This window comes from Epinephelus fuscoguttatus, linkage group LG8, assembly GCF_011397635.1.
Source record: "Epinephelus fuscoguttatus linkage group LG8, E.fuscoguttatus.final_Chr_v1".
Classification (NCBI taxonomy): Eukaryota; Metazoa; Chordata; class Actinopteri; order Perciformes; family Serranidae; genus Epinephelus; species Epinephelus fuscoguttatus.
Window position 1 is genome coordinate 44,775,840 of NC_064759.1, and position 24,556 is coordinate 44,800,395.

Here is a 24,556-nt window from a genome sequence, read left to right on the forward strand (position 1 = left end):
TATTATCGCAGTAATTTCTGACGCAATTAATCACCCAGCAAAATTTGTTATCATGACAGGCCTAATCATAAGAACAATAGTCAAGTTTTTATAAAGTAGTTGAAACTAGCTCCACCTCCAGCAGCTAAAACAGTAACATGCGGCTCTAACACTGATGCTTCAGTATTAATAATCTAATGATGTCATATGTAATATTATCAGTCAGAGGAACCAAACACTACTTTAACTGCAATACTTTAACTACATTTTTCTCTCTCAGAACTGGTTCTTATGACGTGTTGTCTGACCGCATCAGAAATTAAATGTGTTTATCATTCTGAACAGCTTCAATGTGTAGTGAATGTAAAAATAATTAGGCAATAAACATCAAAACACAACATTAGATGTCATATTTGGGTTTATATTCAACTAAGGTAGGCATTGTGTGATCCATGTACTGTATTTTTTATTTTTTTACTGTAACTGAAACACAACACGGGAGCGGGATAGGACAGGATTTTTTTTTTTTCTTTTTTGTGGGATTGGGAAGGGATGGGATTATTTTTGTGGGAGTGGGATGGGACAGGACTAAAAATCCACTCCTGTGTCACCTTCTCCACCCCGGGGATCAATGGTACTGACCGTTACGCTGTTGAATAGTTCTGCCCTAGCTAAACAAAAGCAATCTACATGCACCATTTCAAATAAAACATTTTTACTATTATTAGTTATGTATAAATATACCTGCTCATTGATTTTCGCCACAGCTCCCGCACTGAATTCCCCGTGAACTACAGAACTCCCATGTTGCTTTGCAAGCTGTCATTCCGATCGAGACTGGCCAATAGAGACGTGTCATTTTAGGCCCCGCCCACCAGATTCAACTTTTATTTGCAAAACTTTATGACTTGCAAACGGAAAAAAAAGACTCGCGAACAAAACTTTAGGATTTGCAAACAAAACTTTTGGATTTGCATTTCATTTTGATTGCAGTATTGATACTTTTGCTCTCAAATGTTTTTTTTTTGATTGCAAAACCTACTGTTTGATTGAATAATAAAGAAACAAATGTAGCTCCATATAGCAATGGTTACTAAGGAGTCAAAACAGCAGCCATGCAGCATCAGCAGAACCCTGGGGCCTCAGTCACGGCACCCACAGAGGCTATTCCTCTCTTGTACCTACAAGACATCAAAGATCAAAGTGCTAGGAAGGCATACAAACAAAATGTCTTGAAGAAAAGACCAGAGACGCTCTTCTCCGACTCATACAAGAGTGGAAATGTTGGCAACCTAAGCTTCTTTACAGAGCAGCCACTAGCATGGCACTCCGCTATAAGTGCTCACCACCCCTTTGTGAAGAAAGGGGATCTGTAATGGCTGGAAACTCAAAAGAGGCAGAAGACCCAGACCACATCCAGGACCCTGTGAGCCCCACCGAGAGCCACCAGGACCAAGAGGCTCCACCCACTCAACAGCTTCCCTATTTCCCTATATAGCTAGAGATATAGGGAAGCTGTTGAGTGGGTGGACCAAGAGGCTCCACCCACTCAACAGCTTCCCTATATCTCTAGCTCCACCTCCAGCCCACAGACCAATACCACACCCAGATCGACACCACCCCTTGTCCCTCCAGACCAGCACAGCAGAAAGAGAGTCCAGACATTGTCATCCTCATTGACTCCAATGGCAAGTTCTTAAATGAAAAGAAACTTTTCCCCAACCACAAAGTGGCCAAAATCTGGTGTACAAACATCCAACATGCCATGGAGCTGCTGTCTGAGGAGCAGCTGGGATCCCCGAGCCACATCATCATCCACACCGGCGCCAACAACCTGAGGACCCAGCAGGAGAGAGTGTCAGAATCACTCAGAGGAGTGATACAGAAAGCCTCCACCACGTTCCCCAACAGCAGAGTTGTCATGTCAACCCTGCTGCCCAGGAAAGACTTCCACCCAAGACACTATCTACAGGATCAACAGCAGCGTCTCCAGAGACTGCGTCCTGAGGCCTAATGTCCACCTGGCCCACCACCCCACCTTAGATATCAGCTGCCTCTACGACCACGTCCATCTGTTTAAAAACATGGTCCCCATCTTCGCCCAGACACTGAAGGATGTCGCTCTCAACAGAGACCAGTCCACCCCTAGCAGAGGGAGCAGGTCAGCCCGCAGCCCCCTCAGACCAACAACCGGCCAACCAGACCGCCATCCAGACCACCCCCACAGAGACCAGACCATCATCATCTTCCTCTGCGAAGACTCCACCAGGGCAGCTATAAACCCCTTCAAACCCAACCAGAGCCCCCCTGCCCCAGGAGACCCACCCCAGCTCCAATGTCAGGAGCAACGCCCTGGCCCACTGAGCTATGCTCAGGCAGTGAGGAGAGCAGAAGGCCACCCCCCTCACCACCCCGACCCCACCCATTCACCCCCACACAGCGAGCTGAGAGACATCCAGCACATGCTCAGCCTGCTCTGTTCTCACTTGATAGGTCAAGTACAGTAGACTTTACAAGTATTATCTTATGAAAAGTATTTAATTTCTGTCATACTAATTGATCGAAACCCCTAATATTTAATATGTTCTAATTCCTTCACTGACAACAATACGTTTGGGAGTTTATCTCATTTTAACATTGAAACCTTTACTTTTAAGACACTTAGTATCAATTCAGTAAGAGAATAAATCTTTTTCAGTAGCTTGTTGGAATATTCAGAGTCTGAGGTCGTGAGCTTTTGGTCTCAAAAGCAAATGCCCAGACTTCAAGAACTAAAATAATCAGATACAATCATATTATAGGAAACATGGAGCAAAGGAGACATGCCCACTCGCTGTACACCAGGTTACATAGAAATTGTTCTTCCATCCTCCAAAATAAAAAACAAAGCGAGGTAGAGAATCAGGGGGAATGCTTATCTGGTATAAAACAAAGTTTTTAGATTCAATAGAACTAATCCAACGAGGGGACTTTTTCATTTGGCTGAAAATAAAGAGAGAAATTTAAATTTTACGGATAAAGATTTATTCCTATGTGCAACATATATACCCCCGCCAGAGTCCCCATATTATAATGAGAACAGCTTCGACTTCCTAGAGGATGAGATATCCAGGTACCAGGCCCTAGGAAATGTAATGATATGTGGAGATCTTAATGCCAGGACTGGGACAGAAGCTGATACCATAACCCCACAGGGAAACAAACACCTCCTTTGCCACTTCAGCATTCCCTTCATCTCTCATCCAATTAGAAACAACTTTGACCAAATAATCAATAAAAACGGGCATCGTCTGCTGCAGCTTTGCAGAACCCTGGGTGTGTACATAGTCAATGGTCGACTTTGAGGCGACACATTTGGCCATTACACCTGTTGCTCTCCTCTTGGCTGTAGCAAGGTTGATTATTGCATTATAGACCTAGATCCCTTCTCCCTGGCAGAATTCGCAGTCAGTGCCCTCACGCCAATGTCCGACCACAGTTACATCACTGTATACATTAAGAAAACAGCAGCAGCACCCTATGCACCAAAATCCAGTGGTCTTAGACCAACTTTAGAACATTACATATGGACAGAGAACAGTAAGGACAGCTACCAAACAGCAGGCAGACATCACACTATACAAACTCAGCTAGACCACTTCCTGTCGACTGATTACCCTCAAAGTGCTGATTGCATTAAACGGGCTGTACAAGGTATAAATAACATTTCATAATTTAGCATATTTATCAAAATTGAAAAAGAAATCACATAAAATACCAAAACAACCAAGCAAAGAGAAATGGTTTGATTCTAACTGCCAAAATTTGAGAAAAATATTGAGAAAACTATCAAATCAAAAACACAGACAATGGAATAACCCTGACCTTCGCCATCAATACTGTAAAACATTAAACAAATACAAAAGAACACTGAACACCAACTTGATGTCATTAAAAAGTCCATTGGCACAACACATTTCTGGAAATACTGGAACTACCTCACTAAACCACAGCAAGATGATCAACCTATACAGAATGGTCATATGGAAAAATCACTTTGAAAATCTAATCCAATCACAGAGCAGGAGTTATTTAGCAAAAATCCAGAACCTGCAGACAAAAACGGCCAGCGGTCTTGATGGTATCTTATGTGAAATGATCAAATAAGCAGATCAAAAACTTAATAGTGCTATACTAAAATGATTTAACTTTGCTCTCAGTGTTGGTTATTTCCCTGACATCTGGAGCCAAGGAATCTTGACACCGATGTTCAAAAATGGAGACAAACTTGACCCGGAAAACTACTGGGGTATATGTATCAGCAGTAACTTAGGAAAGTTGTTCTGCAGCATCATCAACCACGGACTACAGGATTTCCTCCACCAACATACAGATGCAGCCACTTCAAATTTCCGTTTGGTCCGTGGTGGAGCCCTGACCGATCCGTGACAGGTCCCTGTCGTCACCCGGCCGGGCTCGTAGCTTTAATGAGATCCCCCGCAATGACATAGAGAATACTGGCCAACCGGCAACAGCCCTAACTTTAATTTGTAGAAATCAGTTGCAATGGTCTGTCTATCCACCAGGAGGAGCAGTGAGTGTGGAAGCTGAAGGGGTTTACTGCGCCTCTTATTACTGTAGTAGTGGGAGAGAGCTTCCCGCACAGAGCATATTTAATGATTATCACTATATATATAAAACCATTATTATTATGGCTATATAAATGTAATTTATAGTGCTGTTAGACTGCTGTTAGACCACCCCACTGCGTTTATAGAATGTGCGAAAGACGAGCATTTTTCTAACCTCAGCGAAAATTTTGTTTTTCAGACTACACCTCAACAAATATGGACTGAAGCAGAATCTTTGGTTAAATAAAAACAGCTTGTGAATATTGGAAATGATTACATAGATCTTTTCTTTTTTAATTATTATTTTGATGTTTGGACTGTACAATACTCTGCACACGCTCTGCCTGCCGCACGCAGCACGGCTTCACCTCATTATTCTGTCGCTGTCTGTCTAAACAGATTCATGGACACGATATTTCACAAGATCTGATGCGAGAAGAATTTGTAAAATGTCTGTTACTATTTATTAACACGAGAACCGCCAAGGGGTCATCTCTCTGCGAAATGCAAGCTAGTTTTGACAGACTATTATTTATTATACTAATTATGAACTGGAGAAAATGGATGACTGTTGAACAAGCTCTGGTGATGCTTCAGGACATAAGAGACGGAGAATCAAATGGGGGACAGGTGATTGAGGGAGAGGCGGATGGGGGGGAGACACAACGGTGAAATGAGAGAAGAACTGGATGAGGGAGAGACCGACCGTCCTTTTCACCAGGCGAGGAGGAGTCATCTGAAGATGAGGAGCCGGAGCCGGCGTTCAGAAAATGGCCCCTGCCTCCGGTGGCAGAGGCTCCCCCGCTTCACCCTCACCGTCACAGCAGCCCTCTGATGTTGTGACAGACAAGCCACTACTCTCACAAAACACGTTTACTAATTATATATATCTGTATATATTACTGCACTTGTGAAACAATATTTATGTATTTTGTGTAGTGTTGGATCAACCAGATCTGTGTGAGGGCCATGCAGCTGGAAAAGATGGGACTGTGTGGAAATGTACACTGCAGGGATTACGCACTGGGAGAGCGCAGTCACAGAACATCTTGCCTGAAGTAATTGACCCAAATGCACATGCACGCCATAATATTGATGACCATTTGAGCGCATTCATGTATCTGATGGATCGTGTCATGCTGCAACGCATCTGCGACTGTATGGTGGCAGAAGCGTGTCGATGTGGAGCGGTGCATGGTTGCCAAGACGACTCCGCCGTGCGTGATACAGAGAGCAGAGGAGAATTGCAAAGGTGCGACAGAAACGAATGTTGTTATTCTTTAATATGAAGAATTGTAAAATGTCACTTTGATGAGGCTGTCAGTCAGTCAGTGAGGGATCACAGGCTGAAATTGGCATTTCATCCTCACATGCAGCCGCAACAACGGTCAAGCTGCACGTAGCCTGCAGAGTTTAACTGAAAAGGAGTGAAGTACTTTCACTAACACGACATAATGTGGTCTTGTTTGTCTTGGAAGGTGAGAGAGCTCTAACACACAATTAGCATTACCACAAATCTTTTCATTCCCTCTGAATGGGTGAGTGTTTCCATCTGAATAGGTTTCCCAGTCACTCAGATCATCACACACACACTATATGAACTTTTGATTCAAACATTCAACAACACATAGTCACTCTCGATGTCTGAACTACCACATAAAAGTGACATTTTACAATTCTTCACATTATAAACTGAAAAAATGATTTTGTCTCTTAATTAATGTTAATGTTCTTTTTAAATTTAAGTCTCTTAATGAGCAACTTTTTCGAAATGATAAGTTATTTTCAGAAAGTTTCTCATTCTGAGAGACTAACTCAATATTTTCAGATAGGGGAGACTTGGGCCAGTTGTAACAAAACTTTAGGTTATCCTTAATAACTAATGTGTTTATAACACTGATGCTGCAGCAGATAAAGGTGGTCATTGGAATAACTTAAATACTGCTGGATGGCTTATTGTAACCTGTAATAATATAACCTAGCAACAAATTTATATTATTGTACAAAAGTACTGTAACTAATAGGCCAAACTAAATCTTTAAAATAAAAGTAGTGCAATTAAAATATAATATTCGCATCTGAGACAGTGGAATAGATTACTAATGTAGCATAGAATTGAAATACAACTAGGTCAAGTTCCTTTGTTAGTTTTTGTGTTTCTGTGAGGGAAGCGCCATCTCATGGTGACACCTTGTAATTGAATAAATGGGCATGTTACAGTGGAATCTAGGCACACCCCCAGAAAGGTGGGTGGGTGGTATTTGGCTGGAAGTTGGCTGGCATCCAGAAGGCTTTCGGATGGCGTGGGAAATTTGAAGTGGCTGCATCTGTAACATCCTGAGTCAGATTGGATTCACACCAAAACATCGAACCACACATCATATTTATACCCTCCATGGCTAGGGGCGTAGCCATCATTTCAGAAGTGACCCCTGAAGTGACCCTGCATGATCATCCTTGCTGGCTTCTGGTCCACTGTCTCCTCCCTGACCCTGCTCTTTCTATTGTAGCAGTACCTTTAGTACCTTGGTGCGGTCATTGACAATAAGCTGTCCTTTAATGAAAACACGGACATTGTGTACAAAAAAATCACAACAGCGACTGCACTTCCTCCGGATGCTGAACCGGTTTGGAGTGTGCAGCAAATTGATGTCAATGTTTTATTATTCAGTAGTTGAATCTGTCCTGGCCTTTGCCATCATCTCCTGGTTTGGCAGCCTCTCACTAGGAGATAAAAAGAGGCTGGAACACATTGTTAAAGTTGCCAGCAAAATCATTGGTGTTGCATTACCTGATCTGCCTACAACATTTAGCAGGAGGGTAAAATCTAAGGCTTAGGACATCATACAGTGTCCTGATCAAACTCTCCATGCCGAGTTTGAACTCCTACCATCTGGCAAGAGATTCAGATTGCCAAAGGCTAAATCAAACAGATTGTTCCTTCATAACACAAGCCATTACCCAACTTAATTTAAATTTTAAAAGCACCCAATAGAAACGCTGCATGTTAAAATATGTAGAAACATTTTGAAATTACATAGAAACACCCCCTACAATGGCTGCCGAGCAGAACTGGGCCGATTTCCCATTCTGATCCAAATCCAAAAATGATCTCTAAAATTCTACAACCACTTAAAATCAAGCGCCCCCAACTCATATCAGTACTCCGTTCCCACAACGTCACTGGCCTTGCGGATCAGTTTGTTGAGTCTGTTGGCGTCCGCCACCCTCAGCTTGCTGCCCCAGCACACAACAGCATAGAGGATAGCACTGGCCACCACAGACTCATAGAAAATCCTGAGCATAGTCCGGCAGATGTTGAAGGACCTCAGTCACCTAGAATGGAGACGGCTCTGGCCCTTCCTGTAGAGAGCGTTAATGTTTTTAGCCCAGTCCAGTTTATTGTCAATGTGTACCCCCAGGTACTTATAGTCCTCTACAATGTCCACACTAACCCCCTGGATGGAAACAGAGGTCACCGGTGTCTTGGTCCTCCTCAGATTCACAGCCAGTTCCTTTGTCTTTGCCACATTGAGCTGCAGATGGTTCTGCTCACACCATGTGACAAAGTTATCCAAAACAGCCCTGTACTCATCCTCATCACCCTTGGTGATACATCCAACTATAGCAGAGTCATCAGAAAACTTCTGAAGATGGCAGGTCTCAGTGCAATAGCTGAAGTCTGTGGTGTAGAGGAAGGGAGAGAGGACAGTCTCCTGCGGGGCCCCGGTATTGCTCACCACTCTGTCTGACACACAGCGTTGCAAGTGCATATACTGTGATCTGCCAGTCAAGTAGTCGACAATCCAGGACACCAGGGGGGCATCCACCTGCATTGCTGTCAGCTTGTCACCCAGTAGAGCTGGACGTATGGTGTTGAACGAACTAGAGAAATCAAAAAACATGACCCTCACAGTGCTTGCCAGGTTATCCAAATGGACGTAGACACAGTTGAGCAGGTAGATGATGGCATCCTCAACTCCAAGTCGGGGCTGATAGGCGAACTGGAGGGGGTCCAAAAGTGGCTTGACCATAGGCCGGAGCTGCTCCAAGACGAGTCTCTCCAGGGTCTTCATGATGTGGGAGGTCAATGCCATGGGTCTGTAGTCCTTGGAGCCACTGGGACGCAACGTCTTTGGCACAGGAACGAGGCAGGATGTCTTCCACAGCAAGGGGACACTCTGGAGACTCAGGCTCATGTTGAAGACATGCTGAAGTACTCCACATAGCTGGGGGGCACAGGCTTTGAGCACCCTGGGGCTGACACTATCAGGGCCTGCAGCCTTATTTGAGTGGAGTCTCATCAGCTGTCTTCTCACATGGTCAGCAGTAAAGCACATTGTGGAGGTGACAACACGTGGGAGAGGGGTGTAGTCCTTATGATGGAGAGTACAGTCAGTCTGGCCACGGGGGAAGAAGGTGTGAGGAGGAGGAGGGGGGGTCAAGCAGGAGGGTGAGAGGGAGGCAGAATTTCGAATTCCGTCAATCGGAATATATGGAAAAAATTAAAAATCAAATGTATCTACAACTTTTGAACCATATATTGTACAGAGACAAATAAACCATCTTTTTTTGCATAAATTAAGCATGAGAAATCAATTAAAATGGTTATTTTAATGATTTAAAATGTATGTCTATGCGTAATTGGCTTTTCTTTGCAAAATTTAGCAAAAAAAAAAAAAAAAATGAAAAAAGCTATAACCTATAGGAAATCTTCCCAATTTGTCGGTATTTGGTGAGAAACATCAGCTTTTTAATAGCTATAGAAAACTGCCCAGCACTCTTAAGCTTTCATTTGATTGGTTACATGTTGCTGTAACTAAAAAAATAAAGTCTGGGAGACTGTTAGAGCTATGTATACTCCCAAATTTGTGATAGACAGGTCAAAATGAGGGATAACCATAACTCTTGAATCATACATCATTCATATATAAATGAACCAACTTTTTTAATGTAATTTTTTATTTTACAAATTGATTATGGTGTTCTCTTGATGACTGAAGTAGTTTTTATGTATTTAGTCCAAATAGTAGGGTGAATATGGGTAAATTGGGACACTTTCTGAAAATTTACATTCAACATAATTTCTAGTTATGAACCAAATGTCTTAGCCCATCATATCATACCATTCTAAATAGCTTGTGATCTCTACTATACTATGTAGAAGAAAAAAACAAAGACACATTAAACACAGGATGGATGACCCTTCACCAAAAACACACTGACCCACAACCAAAATTTCCAGGCGCTATTGGTAAAGTGGGACACTTGCAACATCATTAATATCATCACTGGTACTCTAAGTGTGCAACATAATAATGTAAAAGACTTTATTTTAATTACAAGCTACCTTAATTTGTGCAATTTAAGTAAATTTGTTGATATATCTAGCTAGCTAGATAACTACATTTATGAGGGATGAATAAAAAGGAAACTTATTTCCACCTTTATATTGACTTGAATGGTTGTCCCAGTTTGCCAATAACACACTGTCCCACTTTAACAATAGCATATTGTTAAAGTGGGACAGCAACAAAATGGCATTTTAAAAAAAGAGTAAGATTCACATGGATGTGATTTTTGAAAATTATGAATCACCATTACACCCCTTAACAAAATATATCACAATTACAAACTATCCACCAGTTTTCTTATTTCTAGAACACTAACATCTTTCACCTCAAAACGCTATGTCATTTTACTTACCATCTTGGTTCACTGCAGAGGGAGTTGAATATGGTGAGCCACACCCCCAGAAGGGATGTCATCGACACAGAACCAATGTTTTTTAATCTCGTACTTACCTATGATGAGCTCAATGATGATTTTTAGTAATATAAGTATACACATGTAAAGATAAATATGATTAAGCTTAACTGTCCCAGTTTGCCCATTGTCCCAATTTAACCATATTCTATGGGCTGAAATATGTGCCACCAGAAACTGAATTTGAATCATTTATATTTGAATTTGAATTTCTAAACTTGAATAATTGCATTGAAAAACTGAAATTGAATCACATAATTTGAAATTGTATTGTTAATTTGAATCATTGCATTGAAAAACTGAATCAATTCAATCAATCAATTCAATTTTATTTATACAGCCCAATATCACAAATCACAATTTGCCTCACAGGGCTTTACAGCATACGACATCCCTCTGTCCTTATGACCCTCGCAGCGGATAAGGAAAAACTCCCCAAAAAACCCCTTTAACGGGAAAAAAAACAGTAGAAACCTCAGGAAGAGCAACTGAGGAGGGATCCCTCTTTCAGGACGGACAGACGTGCAATAGATGTCGTACAGAACAGATCAGCATAACAAATTAACAGTAATCCACATGACACAATGAGACAGAGAGAGAGAGAGATGCAGGTAATGACAGTAGCTTACAACAACATTATTGAAAGTAATAATATTATAGTTATAGTTCTGGCTACTGTGGTACAATATGTTGAAAGTATGTATTAATATCTGGCAGTATACATGTGTGACAATAGTCGTGTATAATAACAGTAGAAGTATGACTAATGACTAATGATGGCAGCAGCAGGAGGCATCTGGCAGGACCACGGCAGCAGCACAACCACACACGTCATGCTGTCCAGGCACCGCTGCGATATGAGTTAATCTGAGAGACAGTGGAGCACAAAGGCTCCGGAGAAGAAGCCGGACTTACTAGAGCTACCTGATAATAGAGAGTTACAGTAATCCAGCCTTGAGGTAACAAAAGCGTGGACCAATTTTTCTGCATCTTTTTGGGTCAGGATAGGCCTAATTTTCGCAATATTATGCAGATGAAAAAATGCAGTCCGTGAGGTTTGTTTTAAATCAGAATTAAAAGACAAATCTTGATCAAATGTTACTCCGAGGTTTCTTACGGTAGTGCTAGAGGCCAGAGCAATGCCATCTACAGAAACTATGTCATCAGATAAAGAGTCTCTGAGTTGTTTGGGGCTAAGAACAATAATTTCAGTTTTGTCTGAATTTAACATCAGGAAATTGGTGCTCATCCAAGTTTTTATGTCTTTAAGGCAGTTGTGGAGTTTAGTTAATTGAATACTTTCTTCTGGCTTCATAGATAAATACAACTGTGTATCATCCACATAACAATGGAAATTTATAGAGTGATTTCTAATGACGTTACCTAAAGGAAGCATATATAGAGTAAATAGGATTGGTGCGAGCACAGAACCTTGCAGAACTCCAAAACAAACTTTGGTACGTGAGGATGATTCATTATGAACGTCAACAAACTGAAAACGATCAGATAAATAAGATTTAAACCAGCTCAGTGCAGAACCTTTTAGGCCAATTAAGTTTTCCAGTCTCTGCAGTAGAATTTGATGGTCAATAGTGTCAAACGCTGCACTAAGATCTAATAAAACAAGTACAGAGACGAGTCCTTTGTCTGAAGCAATCAGAAGGTCATTTGTAATTTTAACTAGTGCTGTCTCAGTGCTATGATGCACTCTAAATCCTGACTGAAATTCCTCAAATAGATTATTATCATGGAGAAAATCACACAGCTGGTCTGCGACTACTTTCTCAAGGATCTTTGACATAAAGGGAAGATTAGATATTGGTCTATAGTTGGCTAACACCTCTGGATCCAGGGTGAGCTTTTTTAGTAGAGGTTTAATTACAGCTACCTTAAAAGACTGTGGTACATAGCCTGTTAATAAGGATATATTGATCATATCTAATATATGAGTGTTAACTAAAGGAAAGACCTCCTTAAGTAGCCTAGTTGGGATGGGGTCTAAGAGACACGTTGATGATTTAGATGAAGAAATCACTGAGGTCAATTCTTGAAGAGAAATTGGGGAGAAGTAATCTAAATATATATTAGGTTTTACAGCTGTGTTTGAGGTTAGATAGGTACTATCTGAGGACAGGAGGTCATGAATTTTGCCTCTAATAGTTAGAATTTTGTCATTAAAAAAGCTCATAAAATCATTACTGCTAAGGGCTAAAGGAATACAATAGTCTGAATAGTATAATTTGAAATTGAATTTATTTCTATGTATCTTCACATTCAGTTCTCACAATTCAAATTCAGTTCTCAAAATTCAATTTCAATTTACTGTGACAGACATCCGGGTAGTTTAAGGATGAAGGAAGAGTAATCGAGCGCAGATACACAGGACTCCTCTTCGGCCAATCAGCACCTACGTTTTTGAGCACATAGGAAGAAGCGCTCGCCTTGATCCAAAGACCATAGACAATAGGCTTGTTCAAGATGAACTGCACCTCGCCTGAAAAGTAGACGAGAGCAGGCGGCCGCAGCGGGGGGCGGTGACAAAAAGCTGCGGTGAAGTCGGACAGTTTCCTGACAGTTTCCAGCAGCCTTCAGTCCGTACAGGAAGTCACAGACACACTTACATCCTGTCTGGAATGATGTCAGTTCATTAAAAAAGTGATCAGACCCATGTATCAGTTTCTTTTCAGTCTCCAGTTGTTTTAATTATGATAGATTAATTTATCAAGATGCTTTACAGGTGATCTGTAGTTTATGTTCATGGTTTATCCCCCATTTGATATGAATTCTCCTGTAAATCAGCATCATATCAGTTTGACCTGTCCCCTCAACTACACAGGTTGAATAAACTGTGTTTGACTATAAGGTAAATATTTTCAGAGGAAAAAAAAAACAAAAAAAAAAGACAACAGCTTTCATTAAGGCTCAGTTCAGTCAGATACAGTCAGGGCTTTACATCTGTACACATTATTTTAAGAATCCTCACATCCCACTGACCATATACTTCAATAATTAAACCGTCCAATATTAATATAGTACAGTAGACACTGTATAGTTTATGATGAATGTATTTAGTCTCTGACAACTAAACTTCACCATCAGTCACACAACATGTTTTCTGTTCACAGAATAAACCTTCAGATCAGACAAATACAATCTTAATCTCTAAAATTCAACAAAAATGAGTAGTTTATCTGAAACGTCATATTGTTGAGTCAACATCTAAACCAATCAGCTGTTAGGTCAGGTGAGAGACTTCTTTGCCTTGTATTTATTGATGATGTGACTGCTGACAAGAGCAGCAGGATGAAAGCTGAAGTGTGTGGGGCTACATTATCTGCTCAGATTCAACCAAATGCTTCAAAACTCACTGGACGGTGCTTCACAGTGCAGATGGACCATGACCTGAAGCATATTGCAAAAGCAACCAAAGACATTTTTAAGGCAAAGAAGTGGAATGTTGTGCAATGGCCAAGTCATATCATCTGACCTGAATCCAATTGAGCATGCATTTCTCTTGCTGAAGCCAAAACTGAAGGCAAAACACAAGCAGGAAGTGCAGACGGCTACAGTAAAGGGCTGGCAGAGCATCACCAGAGAAGAAACCCAGCATCTGGTGATGTCTATGTGTCCAACACTTCAGGCAGTCATTGACTGCAAAGGATTTGCAACCAAGTATTAAAACTGACTGTTTAATTGATGATTATGTTAGTTTGTCCAAATACTTATGAGCCCTTAAAGTTGGGGGACTGTGTGAAGAAATGGTTGTCATTCCTATACAGTTCATACTACATTTTTGAAAAAAAAAGCCTTAAATGAAAGCTGACAGTCTGCACTTTAAGCAGGTATTCATTGTTTCATTTAAAAGCCATTGTGGTGGTGTACAGAGCCAAAATGACGACAACTGTATCATTGTCCAAATAATTATGGACCTGACTGTATACTTTATTTGATTTTATCCAGGTATTGAAATTACTATGAATCACTTTGGCAATATTGTTTCTAAACTGTCATACCAATAAAGCTCTTAGAGAGAGAGAGAGAGAGAGAGAGCGAGCGCCATTCTGAATATTTCATATACAGATTTGAGATATACAACTATTTGATTCTCTCTTTGTTGCAGATGATTTCCGTATATTCTGTGGTGACCTTGGTAATGAAGTGAACGATGACATACTGGCTAGAGCCTTCAGCAGATACCCGTCTTTCCTCAAAGCTAAGGTTGGGTTGTTTTTATTGTTTCTTACCTTTGTTTTCCCTGCTGTTAGCACTTTTAAGATACTGATGACTTTAAAGAAAATTGTACAGACTTGGTCTTTGTATTTTTTGTCATAATTCGATCAGTTCAGAGAACATCTCCTCACAAGGAGTTGTGGTCAATACAAGGTTTCTGTGTATGGAGGTATTTTTGTGTCTTTTTGTTGCAATCATATTAAACTGTTTTGAGAGCATATTTCTTGAACTGCAATCAAAAATCAAGTTTGTAAGTAAAAACGTGTGATCATTTTGCTTATAAATCAGTCCTCTTTGCTTGCAAGTTAAAAAGTTTTGCTTGCAGATCAGTCCTCTTTGCTTGCGAGTTAAAAACTTTTGTTTGCAGATCAGTCCTCTTTGCTTGCGAGTTAAAGTTTTGTTGCAAGTCCAACTGCACTGAATGGGCGGGGCCTACACTGATGGATGAGAGAAGAGTTTCTATTAGTGGGTTTGATATGGCTCCATACAGAGCAGGCTACACCCACGATTCCCTCTCTCCCACTGGAAATGCTCAACAGTCGGCATTACTGACCCCAGGGCATCGTTGGTACTGACCGTTATGCCGTTGAATAGTTCTGCCCTGGCTAAACAAAAGCAATCTACATGCACCAGTTCAAATAAAACATTCTTACTATTATTAGTTATGTATAAACACACCTGCCCATTGATTTTCGCCACAGCTTCTGCACTGAATTCCCCGTGAATTACAGAACTCCCATGTTGCTTTGCAAGCTGTCCGATTGAGACTGGCCAATGAGATGTGTCTTACACAGGGTGTCCGCGGGGTCTTAAAAAGTATTAAAAGTTGATAAATCAAATGTCGGAAAATTAAGGCCCTTAAAAAGTATTAAAAAGTCTTAATAGCGATTTTATGAAGTATTAAATTTTCTTGGCATTCAAGCTTTGACAAAAAGTATCCATGAATGTATAATTTATTTTTCTCCTCGCGACTATTACAAACAACGATGTGTAGGTAGACACACTCTACTCGGGCCACTCGGGGTGGGGGCTGAGCGAAAAAAAAAAGTCCAAAAAAGTTAAATAACTTAAAAATGATGGCGAAAGGGTAGTTTCTTGCAACCCTAGAATTAAGATAAAAATATTCACAAACGAAAAAACACTTCTGTTTGCTGATAAGTAGTGTTTAACTTTTGATTTAACATTAAAAATTAAAACCCTCGGCGCACACTGCAGCGCAAGCAGACAGATGCGCGACTCAGAGCATCATGTGTCACTGACACCAGACTCAGGGCCGAATTCAGAATGAATGAACTGCGGCCGCTGATAGCACCTTGAATTGCACTTCACTTGCACCCGCAGTTTGCTCCGTCTTAACGTCCTATTCACAAAGGATGTTGCACTAATGATATAAAAATAAAAAATAAAATTAAAAATATTTTTCAGTACTCATCTGTGTGAAGAAGTGAACATCCAACGTCAGAGTTAATTACTAACGAGCAGAACCACGCGGCCGGGCTCCACCGGCTGCAAACCTACGTCACGTCAGCGTAGCGTCGCGGCGTATTCATTTGGGCTCCACTGACTGCGTACGGAAGTGACACGTAGAGACGCCAGCGGGGTTGTTTACTGTTTGCCAAGCCGAGAGGCTGCATGCAGGCTGCATGAAATGTTAAAGCATTTTCCACCTAAGTTATTACATATATTTGAGTTATCTACAAGTTTACTGTACTGTTTGTCATCTACTCGCTTTCAAATGTCCGCCACGTACATTTACACAATGTCACGGATAAACATGGGTAAATGCATGGAAAAAATCATCACATATCACCTCTGATAATGGTTTATTCATTTAAAAACACATTGTGCTCGTTTAGCACACTGTTTCATATAGTTTTTATCTGCTGGAGGGTCGCGTAGGGGAGCATAGCGCGACAAAAATAGAAGAGCTGCGTAAAATAGAGAGTTGTCCCGCGGCAGACGGGGGTTGTCATGCCGCTCCCGTTGCCAGTGGAACCGCTGTAATTGATTAACAGGGTGGTGAGCTGCTACGGGACTCGCGCTGCAGTTAACACTACTAACAGCGTGAGTTAATGTCTCTGCACATGTTGAGCTTCCACCTATGTTAATACAGACACAGGCTAATAAAACAGCTAATATAACATGATGAGTTAGAGTTGTTCGGACCACTTTTGGACTTGTTTGCCCACATATTTGTACCGAGAGGTCTTTGGATCCGTTCTGCTACTACGTCTGCTTCTTCTTCTTCTGGTGGACCAGGTGCGTTAAGTGCGTCTTCACGATGCATACTGCCACCTATTGCACCGGAATTGTAACGACAAGCTACATTGACAGACACTGAGTCCCATTATAATGTGTTTATGAGCGAGGTCGAACAGGTAGCGCCAAAAGCAGAAAAATCTATATGTGGCGGAGATAATTTATTTGTGGCGCACCACCACAGATAAATGAATGTATGGGAAATACTGCTTTATTTACTTCACTCTAACTGCGTGTGGTTATTAGCGCTGGTGTTAGTGAATTAGATGTTGTTTATCAATGAGGCTCATTTGCATAGAAAGGGGCAATTTTTGCGCCAAATATATGCATATTACCTTATTCAAATACGTGCAAATAACACCGGAGCACCGAGACGCAATCTGCTTGGCAGTGAAGTTAGTGGAGCATTTCACCCTCTGTGCGTGCTTTGTGAGTTAGACGGTATCTGTTTGCTCCATTTTTACCGGTTTAGCGGCCGCAAAAGCCACGCAATCCTTTTGTGAATTCGGCCCTCAGAGTGCAGTGGACCGGTGGAAAATGTCACCATCAGCATATTATTTTACATCAGTAAAATCTATTTTATCATTATTTTGAGTCACATTGTTGAAAGAATTTAGTTGTCTGTGTTCAAGCAGGATAATAGGTCTCCATTCATTGCACATCGGGCTTTCTATTTCCTTGTCGGAGATGTTTTCTTTTTTAATAACCAACCAAAAACAATCAATCAATTAAAAACATAAACTCCAACTGGAACATGAAATCTTACATGCCTAATAGTGGGGCGGCATAGCTAAACTATCGTGCATTTTGTGATGAAAGCACAAAATTTGGTACGTGTTGGTGGATATATTTCAAACAAATCTGGATATTGGGGCATCGCAAAAGCACACCCTAGTTGCCATAGCAACCATTTATTCAATAAAATTAATCAAAATATTTAAATGATTGATTACAGTATTTAAAAAATGTAAATATGTATTAAACTAAGAAAAATACAGTTACACACACTCACAGTTCACATTAAATTAAGAACAAGTGCAAATTCGCAATAGCTACGACCTCATACATGCATGCATCCACACAACATGCATACACACAACCTCAAGAAAAGCAAAATTTTCATTTTGAAATGCTTCGTATAGCGCCACCTATGAATGAATCCTGGTCATTTTTTCTGGCATAGTTACTCATGGTCTCAACTTGCAGTATGCAAATTTCTAACATTTTTGGTCAAGTACTTTTTGAATTATTCAAGAAAGCTTTTTGGACCGACCGACCGACCGACCGACCAACCAACCAACCAACCAAAAATGGCTGCCAGTGGTTACTGGCATGGAATGGTTTGGCTATCCTAAGTGCTGTTTCATGTTTTTAGTGCCACAAATATAAGTTAGAGGCATATTAAAGTGGAAAAGCTTTATAAAAATGTAATAGAACAGAAGAGCTTTTTAAACGTTTTATTAGCTTCTCATTCACAGTTTACGGCCTCCTCTTTGGCTTGTCTTCCTGTGTTGCTCCTTAAAAAGCAAAAAATTAAAATATTTTAATCATTTGCCAGATTAGTGGGGCAGCATAGCTCAATATTTTTCTAGAATCATTCAATTTTGTGATAAAAGCACCAAATTTGGCAGATGTGTTGACAAATATATTTAGAACAAATCTGGATGTTGGGGCATCAGAAACTCACCCCCTGGTGGCCACAGCAGGCAATTGAATCCTACCTGCCCATGGACCCGTCCTGTGGATTGGATCCACTCCAAAATGTAATGGCTTCTAAGTTGGACCATGCTACATTCCTCCACCAAGTTTTGTGAAAATTGGTTGGAAAGTTTTCACATAATCCTCATCCAAAAAATGAATGGAGGTGAATGGACAGGCACGTGTGGGCGGCCCGTGGACACGCCCCCTGAGTTGGATCAACACCAAAATTTAATGTATTTAAAGTTGGCATGACAAGCCAAAGAGGAGGCCATAAACTGTGAATGAGAAGCTAATAAAACATTTTAAAAAGCTCTTGTTCTGTTCTATTACATTTTTATAAAGCTTTTTCCACTTTAATATGCCTCAAAATTATATTTGTGGCACTAAAAACATGAACCAGCACCTATAGGATACAGGGTTCCTACACATTTGGAATTTCAAAATTCCACACTTTTCCATACCCTAATTTGCGTTTTTTTTCTCTGCGTTTTTTTTTTTTTTTTTTTTTTTTTCCCACAGAATATGCGACATCTGAGTAAATATATCAGTGTATCATTTTTCACATCATATTTAATATTTAATTATTCTTAATAGGCGATTGTAGCCAAGCACCATAATGGCATGCAAATAAAAACTCAGATAAGTTCAATGTCTGGGCTGAGGCAAACAGGTTGAGACTCTGGGTGCAAGCGATGCAGTAACGAGACGGTCCGCGGTGCTGAATGGCTCCCGGCGGGCATATTTCTACCTTGATGGTGCACTGCGACCGGCTCTGGAACAGCTGGGAAAGGTTTGAAGCAAAGCAGGCTCACGGTTTATGTGTTTGCCACTTTCTTTTTCATTTTAAGCCACACCATGATCTTTTCCTAACCCTAACCAGGTGGTTTTGTGCCTAAACCTAACCGGACCTTAACCACAGGGCATCATGATGATTTTGGAACAACGGGACTTCAGAACAATGGGTTTAATAGGTTCGGAACAATGGGATGTCGGACCAATGGGCTGTTGGACCAATGGGCAGTTCCCTTGTCAATCAGGTAAAAGGGGCGGTATGTTTTCTGAGACGTTTGCTCTCACACAAACTGTGCTTGGCCCGGCATAAAACACGTTCCGGATTGATTAAATTATTTTTGGAAATACCTAATTTTCTATTTTAGAAAACAGTATTTTAGAACAGTGGTAATAGTCTGGGAACATAAATATTTTTCCATACTTTATTTTTCATTTTCCATACTTTTTAATACCTGGAAATTGATCAAATTTATTTCCATACTTTCCATACTTGCGTAGGAACCCTGACCATTCCATGCCAGTAACCACTGGCAGCCATTTTTGGTTGGTTGGTTGGTTGGTCAGTCCGTCGGTCCACAAAGATTTTCTTGAATAATTCAAAAAGTACTTGACCAAAAATGTTAGAAATTTGCATACTGCAAGTAGAGACCATGAGTAACTATGCTAGAAAAAATGACCAGGATTCATTCATAGGTGGTGCTATACTAAGCATTTCAAAATGAAAATTTTGCTTTTCTTGAGGGTGTGTGTATGCATGTTGTGTGGATGTATGTATGTATGAGGTCGCAGCTATTGCAAATTTGCGCTTGTTCTTAATTTAATGTGAACTGTAAGTGTGTCTAACTGTATTTTTCTTAGTTTAATACATATTTACATTTTTTAAATATTGTAATGAATCGTTTAAATATTTTGATTAATTTTATTGAATAAATGGTTGCTATGGCAACTAGGGGGCGTTTTTGCGATGCCCCAATATCCAGATTTGTTTGAAATATATCCACCAACACATATACCAAATTTTGTGCTTTCATCACAAAATGAACGATTGTTGTGATATATTGAGCTAAGCCGCCCCACTATAAGAGATATTGCTTCTTGTTCTTTGAGTTTACATATGGCTAAAGGGTAAAAAAAACCAACCGTAAACGGACGGCGTGATAAGTGTTGCGTTCAAGGTCCCCCCAAAAAAACGGGAGAAAAAAAAGGCAGACTATTGATTTTTTTTTTTCCCCACAATCGAATCCTGCGCCATCAAACGAAGCTTTGAAGCTTCGAATTTTTTGGGTCAGCCCTAAATCCCACATGCAAGGGGCTAGCCATAAGGTTGTTGTTTTCAGCAAGTTGGCCTTGAATAGCTGATGTTGAGCTGTAGAGCTGTGTTACTTGTTATGACCTAAGGTGTATGTTAATAAACCTGCCTTTGGTTCAATTTATTCTTTCAAGCTTTATTCCTTCTCATTTTATCTGAGTTCTGTTGTATGTTTGTGCTCCACAGATTTAATTGCAAACTACAACTGTTTAGTAAGTTAAAGATGCGTTGCTGCTAACGACAGCTTGAAGTGGCAATGAGGTCTTAAGGTTTTTTTGGAAGGTCTTTAAAAAGTCTTAAAAGGGTATTGAAATTAACCTCAGGATTCCTGCCTATACCCTGTTACAGCTTTCAGTTTAGGCCCCGCCCACCAGGTTCAACTTTTTACTTGCAAAACTTTTTGACTTGCAAACGGAAAAAAATGACTCGCAAACAAGGATTTGCAAACAAAACTTGAGGATTTGCATTTTTTAATCAATCATTTGGCAACCCTCTTGCTGTGAGGCGAGAGTGCTAACCACCACACCACCGTGCCGCCCCAATCATTTTTTTACTTGCAATAAAACATTTTATGATTGCAATATTGATACTTACTTGATACTTACAAATCTTTTTTTTTTATTATTGTGAAATCTACTTTGTTTGATTGAATAATAAAGAAATAAATGTAGCTCCATATCTGTGCGTTACGATTTTTTCAGATGATGGATTATAAAAACACACAAAAAAAACAGACTCAGTATGCAAAGGCCTTAACTTGGGACTGAAATTGAGAACTAAGACTTAAAACCTGTTTGTGACTTACTCCCACCTGTGTATGCAGTGGACAAATTAAATCATCACGTGAATTGTTGTCCTCAGGTGGTGAGAGACAAACGGACAGGAAAGACCAAAGGCTATGGCTTCGTCAGTTTCAAGGATCCAAATGACTACGTCAGAGCCATGAGAGAGATGAACGGTCAGTCTGCAGACACACTTCACCTTTTCCAACATTTACACAGTTATGTTCTCATGTGTGTACTTACGATGTGGAGTTATGATATTTTCCTTGATGTAGAAACAGAGTTGGTGACATTCAACTAGTGTTGTCAAAAATATTTATTTATTAATATGTGTAGATACTGAATATTTGAAATGGTTTCAGTACGTTTTCTGCAGTGTCAATAACTGCTACCAGCTGGGCTAGCTCTCTCTTATTGTTAATGTTTACTAGTCATTCTGCTGTTCTCTGCTACAAACTAAGGAAATTTATTGTCATCCTGTTAAAGCCTTGTTATATTTACCTTACATTAAAAAATAATTTTTATACCCTCAATGTCAATTTTTTTCCCATTGTATCAAAAATGGATATGTTTTAAAGGAAATGACCACTTTAGAATGAAAATATAGACAGTACTTACTCACCCTCATGCCAACAAGAAGTCCAGTGTAGTTTTTTAATCCACAAAACTCGTTCTGGGTGTCGGAGGATAACAGCTAGCTGGATTTTTCCATACACTTGAAGTGCATGGAACCCACGTCCAAAATCATTTTGAAAATGTAATGAAACTCTGCTATTGACTCGAGAACAAGAACGTCTCTGAACATTCTTGAGTCTTGCGCGAGTTGCCATGTAAACACAGCATGCCTGCAGGCTAACTGACCACGGTGAGAAATTATACTATAAAAGTAAAGTAAATTATGTCTTTTCAAGTCAATTTTGCATGCCGCGGCTTCAGTGCACTTGGATTACGATGGATGAGACTTTCTGATGTTTTTGAAATGCATTAGCGGAGTTTTATTACGTTTTCAAAATGATTTTGGACGTGGGTTCCATGCACTTCAAGTGTATGGAAAGATCCAGCTAGCTGTTATCCTCAGATACCCCGAACGAGTTTTGTGGATTAAAAAACTACACTGGACTTCTTGTTGGCATGAGGGTGAGTAAGTACTGTCTGTATTTTCATTCTAAAGTGGTCATTTCGTTTAAAGGGCCAGTGCGTAATATTTGGCATGGTTTGTTGTCAATCTAAATCTTCCACCCATTAATATGTTTATACAAGTGTATAATCACTATAAAATAAAATTCGAGAGAACGCGTTTCGCGTGTATAAATGAACCAACGAACCAACGAAGACAGCGGAAGGAAGGAAGAAGGAGGAGGAAACAGCAGAGAGTGTTAGTAGTTTGTCGATAGAGAGTAGTGAAAAGTTTTTTTAGTTATAAAGTTTGCGAATGGGCCACACTTACCACGCAACAGGAGAGAATGAACCCGAACCGTCATCTGCAAGGAAAAGAAGACGCAACTTCACTCCTTGTGATGCACTCTCTGCGGCGCTTTTCCTCCTGATGACATATCTCCCCAACGATGGCAGCAGTAGCACCGAATCCCACTCTGTGCATTCAGCCTCTCTTCTTGCCCGCTCACCATCAAACACATGGAGTTCCTCATCTGTATGCTCCGGCTCAAACAGGTATGGCTCTGGATCTGTCCGCTTCAAGAAACTCTTCAAAATCGCGTTCAAAGTCGTCCATTGCAGCTACTATAGTCCGGAGATATTGCTAGGCTAAATAAACTGCTGAGCTCTGTTACTGGCTACGCTGTCAGTCAGTGTGCAGGCTGGAGATTGGCGGAGCAGAGAGGGGAGGGGTGCCCCACTCAGTATGGTAAACGAGTATGTGTGTATGAAGTGTGTCTGTTACGCTAGAAGAGTCAGAGTTTGGGACGGAGTCTTTTACCCCCTGGAGTGTTACTGGAGTTTTTGGAGTGCTCAAATAAACTGGCCTTTTTCCCGAACGCTCCTCTGGTCTCCTGCTCGTGAGTGATTCATTACAATATCGTAACATGGTTTAGATTTCTAAATAAATATTCACCTCGTTGCTAGATAGACCTACTCCTGAAAAACTTGTGCGCAAGGCTTTTTGTCCCTACGAGGCCACCGTCATTTACCCGACGGGAGGGGTGAGTGAGTGAGCCCTGCAATCTAGAATTTGACCACTGATGTCACTGTTTTCAACCCATTTTGCACACTGGCCCTTTAAGGTATTGTGACAACATGACTCCAAAGTGATAGCCCTCTGTTCTTCCAGCCATCCTTTGTCCTTTGCCAGGGTTTAAATCTGACCTGGACACTAGTTAATACTGCTGCCACTGTGTTTCCCTCTCATTCTTTGTGTTTGTCCAGGGAAGTATGTTGGCAGTCGTCCAATCAAACTGAGGAAGAGCATGTGGAAGGACCGCAACCTGGAAGTGGTTCGTAAGAAACAGAAAGAGAAGAAGAAACTGGGCCTCAGATAGTGTTTATGCAAGTGGAACTGAGTGTTGTGCTTCCAGTGGACAGATCATGACTGTTATTGTGATCTGTCCAATCAGGAGATGTGCTTAATTTGTATAGATGTTAACTTTTTTCCTTCCTTAAATAAACTACAATTTTTTAGTTGTTGACATGGTCTTTTTTTTTTAATTTACTGGGTGTGTTTACCAGAATATATTTTGTATTGCAGTACTGATACTTATTGTAGTTCTAGAGCAGTACTGATACTGAATCAAATCCTCTCTTACTGAAACTGGTTCACTGTATTTATAAGTTGTTTTGGCCTGTGACCCCTCATTGTGGATGTGAGATCAAAGTATCCAATATGCATTGTTGGGAGGGTATTCAGATTACAGATTACCGAATACATGCCCTAAAATATAATTTGTAATGGACTCCATCACATTACTCAAACTAAGTAACGTATTCTGAATACTTTGGATTACTTTTGTAAAACTTCAAAATCGTCTTGCTGAGCTCATTTGTCTTGGTCATATATTTCTAAGGGTGGGGGAAAATTGATACAGCATGGTAACATGATATGTTTATGTTGCAATATTGCATTGTCACATGGACACCAAGCACCGATTTTTTTTATTTTATAAATTATTTATATT

The 24,556-nt window shown here is 40.4% G+C and overlaps 1 protein-coding gene across 3 annotated transcripts in view; it reads left to right on the plus strand.

Moving 5' to 3' along the window:
- The window catches only part of rbm42 (RNA binding motif protein 42), a 68,682-nt gene extending 44,612 nt beyond the window's left edge, over nucleotides 1–24,070 (plus strand). Inside the window, exons 10-14 of one of the 3 annotated variants that reach the window (XM_049583188.1) lie at nucleotides 5,529–5,647; nucleotides 5,760–5,841; nucleotides 14,476–14,573; nucleotides 21,508–21,604; nucleotides 23,811–24,070. In XM_049583188.1, the coding sequence (XP_049439145.1) occupies nucleotides 5,529–5,647; nucleotides 5,760–5,841; nucleotides 14,476–14,573; nucleotides 21,508–21,604; nucleotides 23,811–23,923 (509 nt within the window). In that variant the 3' untranslated portion in view covers nucleotides 23,924–24,070. The remainder of the gene's footprint in view (nucleotides 1–5,528; nucleotides 5,648–5,759; nucleotides 5,842–14,475; nucleotides 14,574–21,507; nucleotides 21,605–23,810) is intronic. The other 2 variants (XM_049583189.1, XM_049583190.1) reach the window with 2 other exon arrangements.
- Nucleotides 24,071–24,556: the final 486 nt, after the last annotated feature.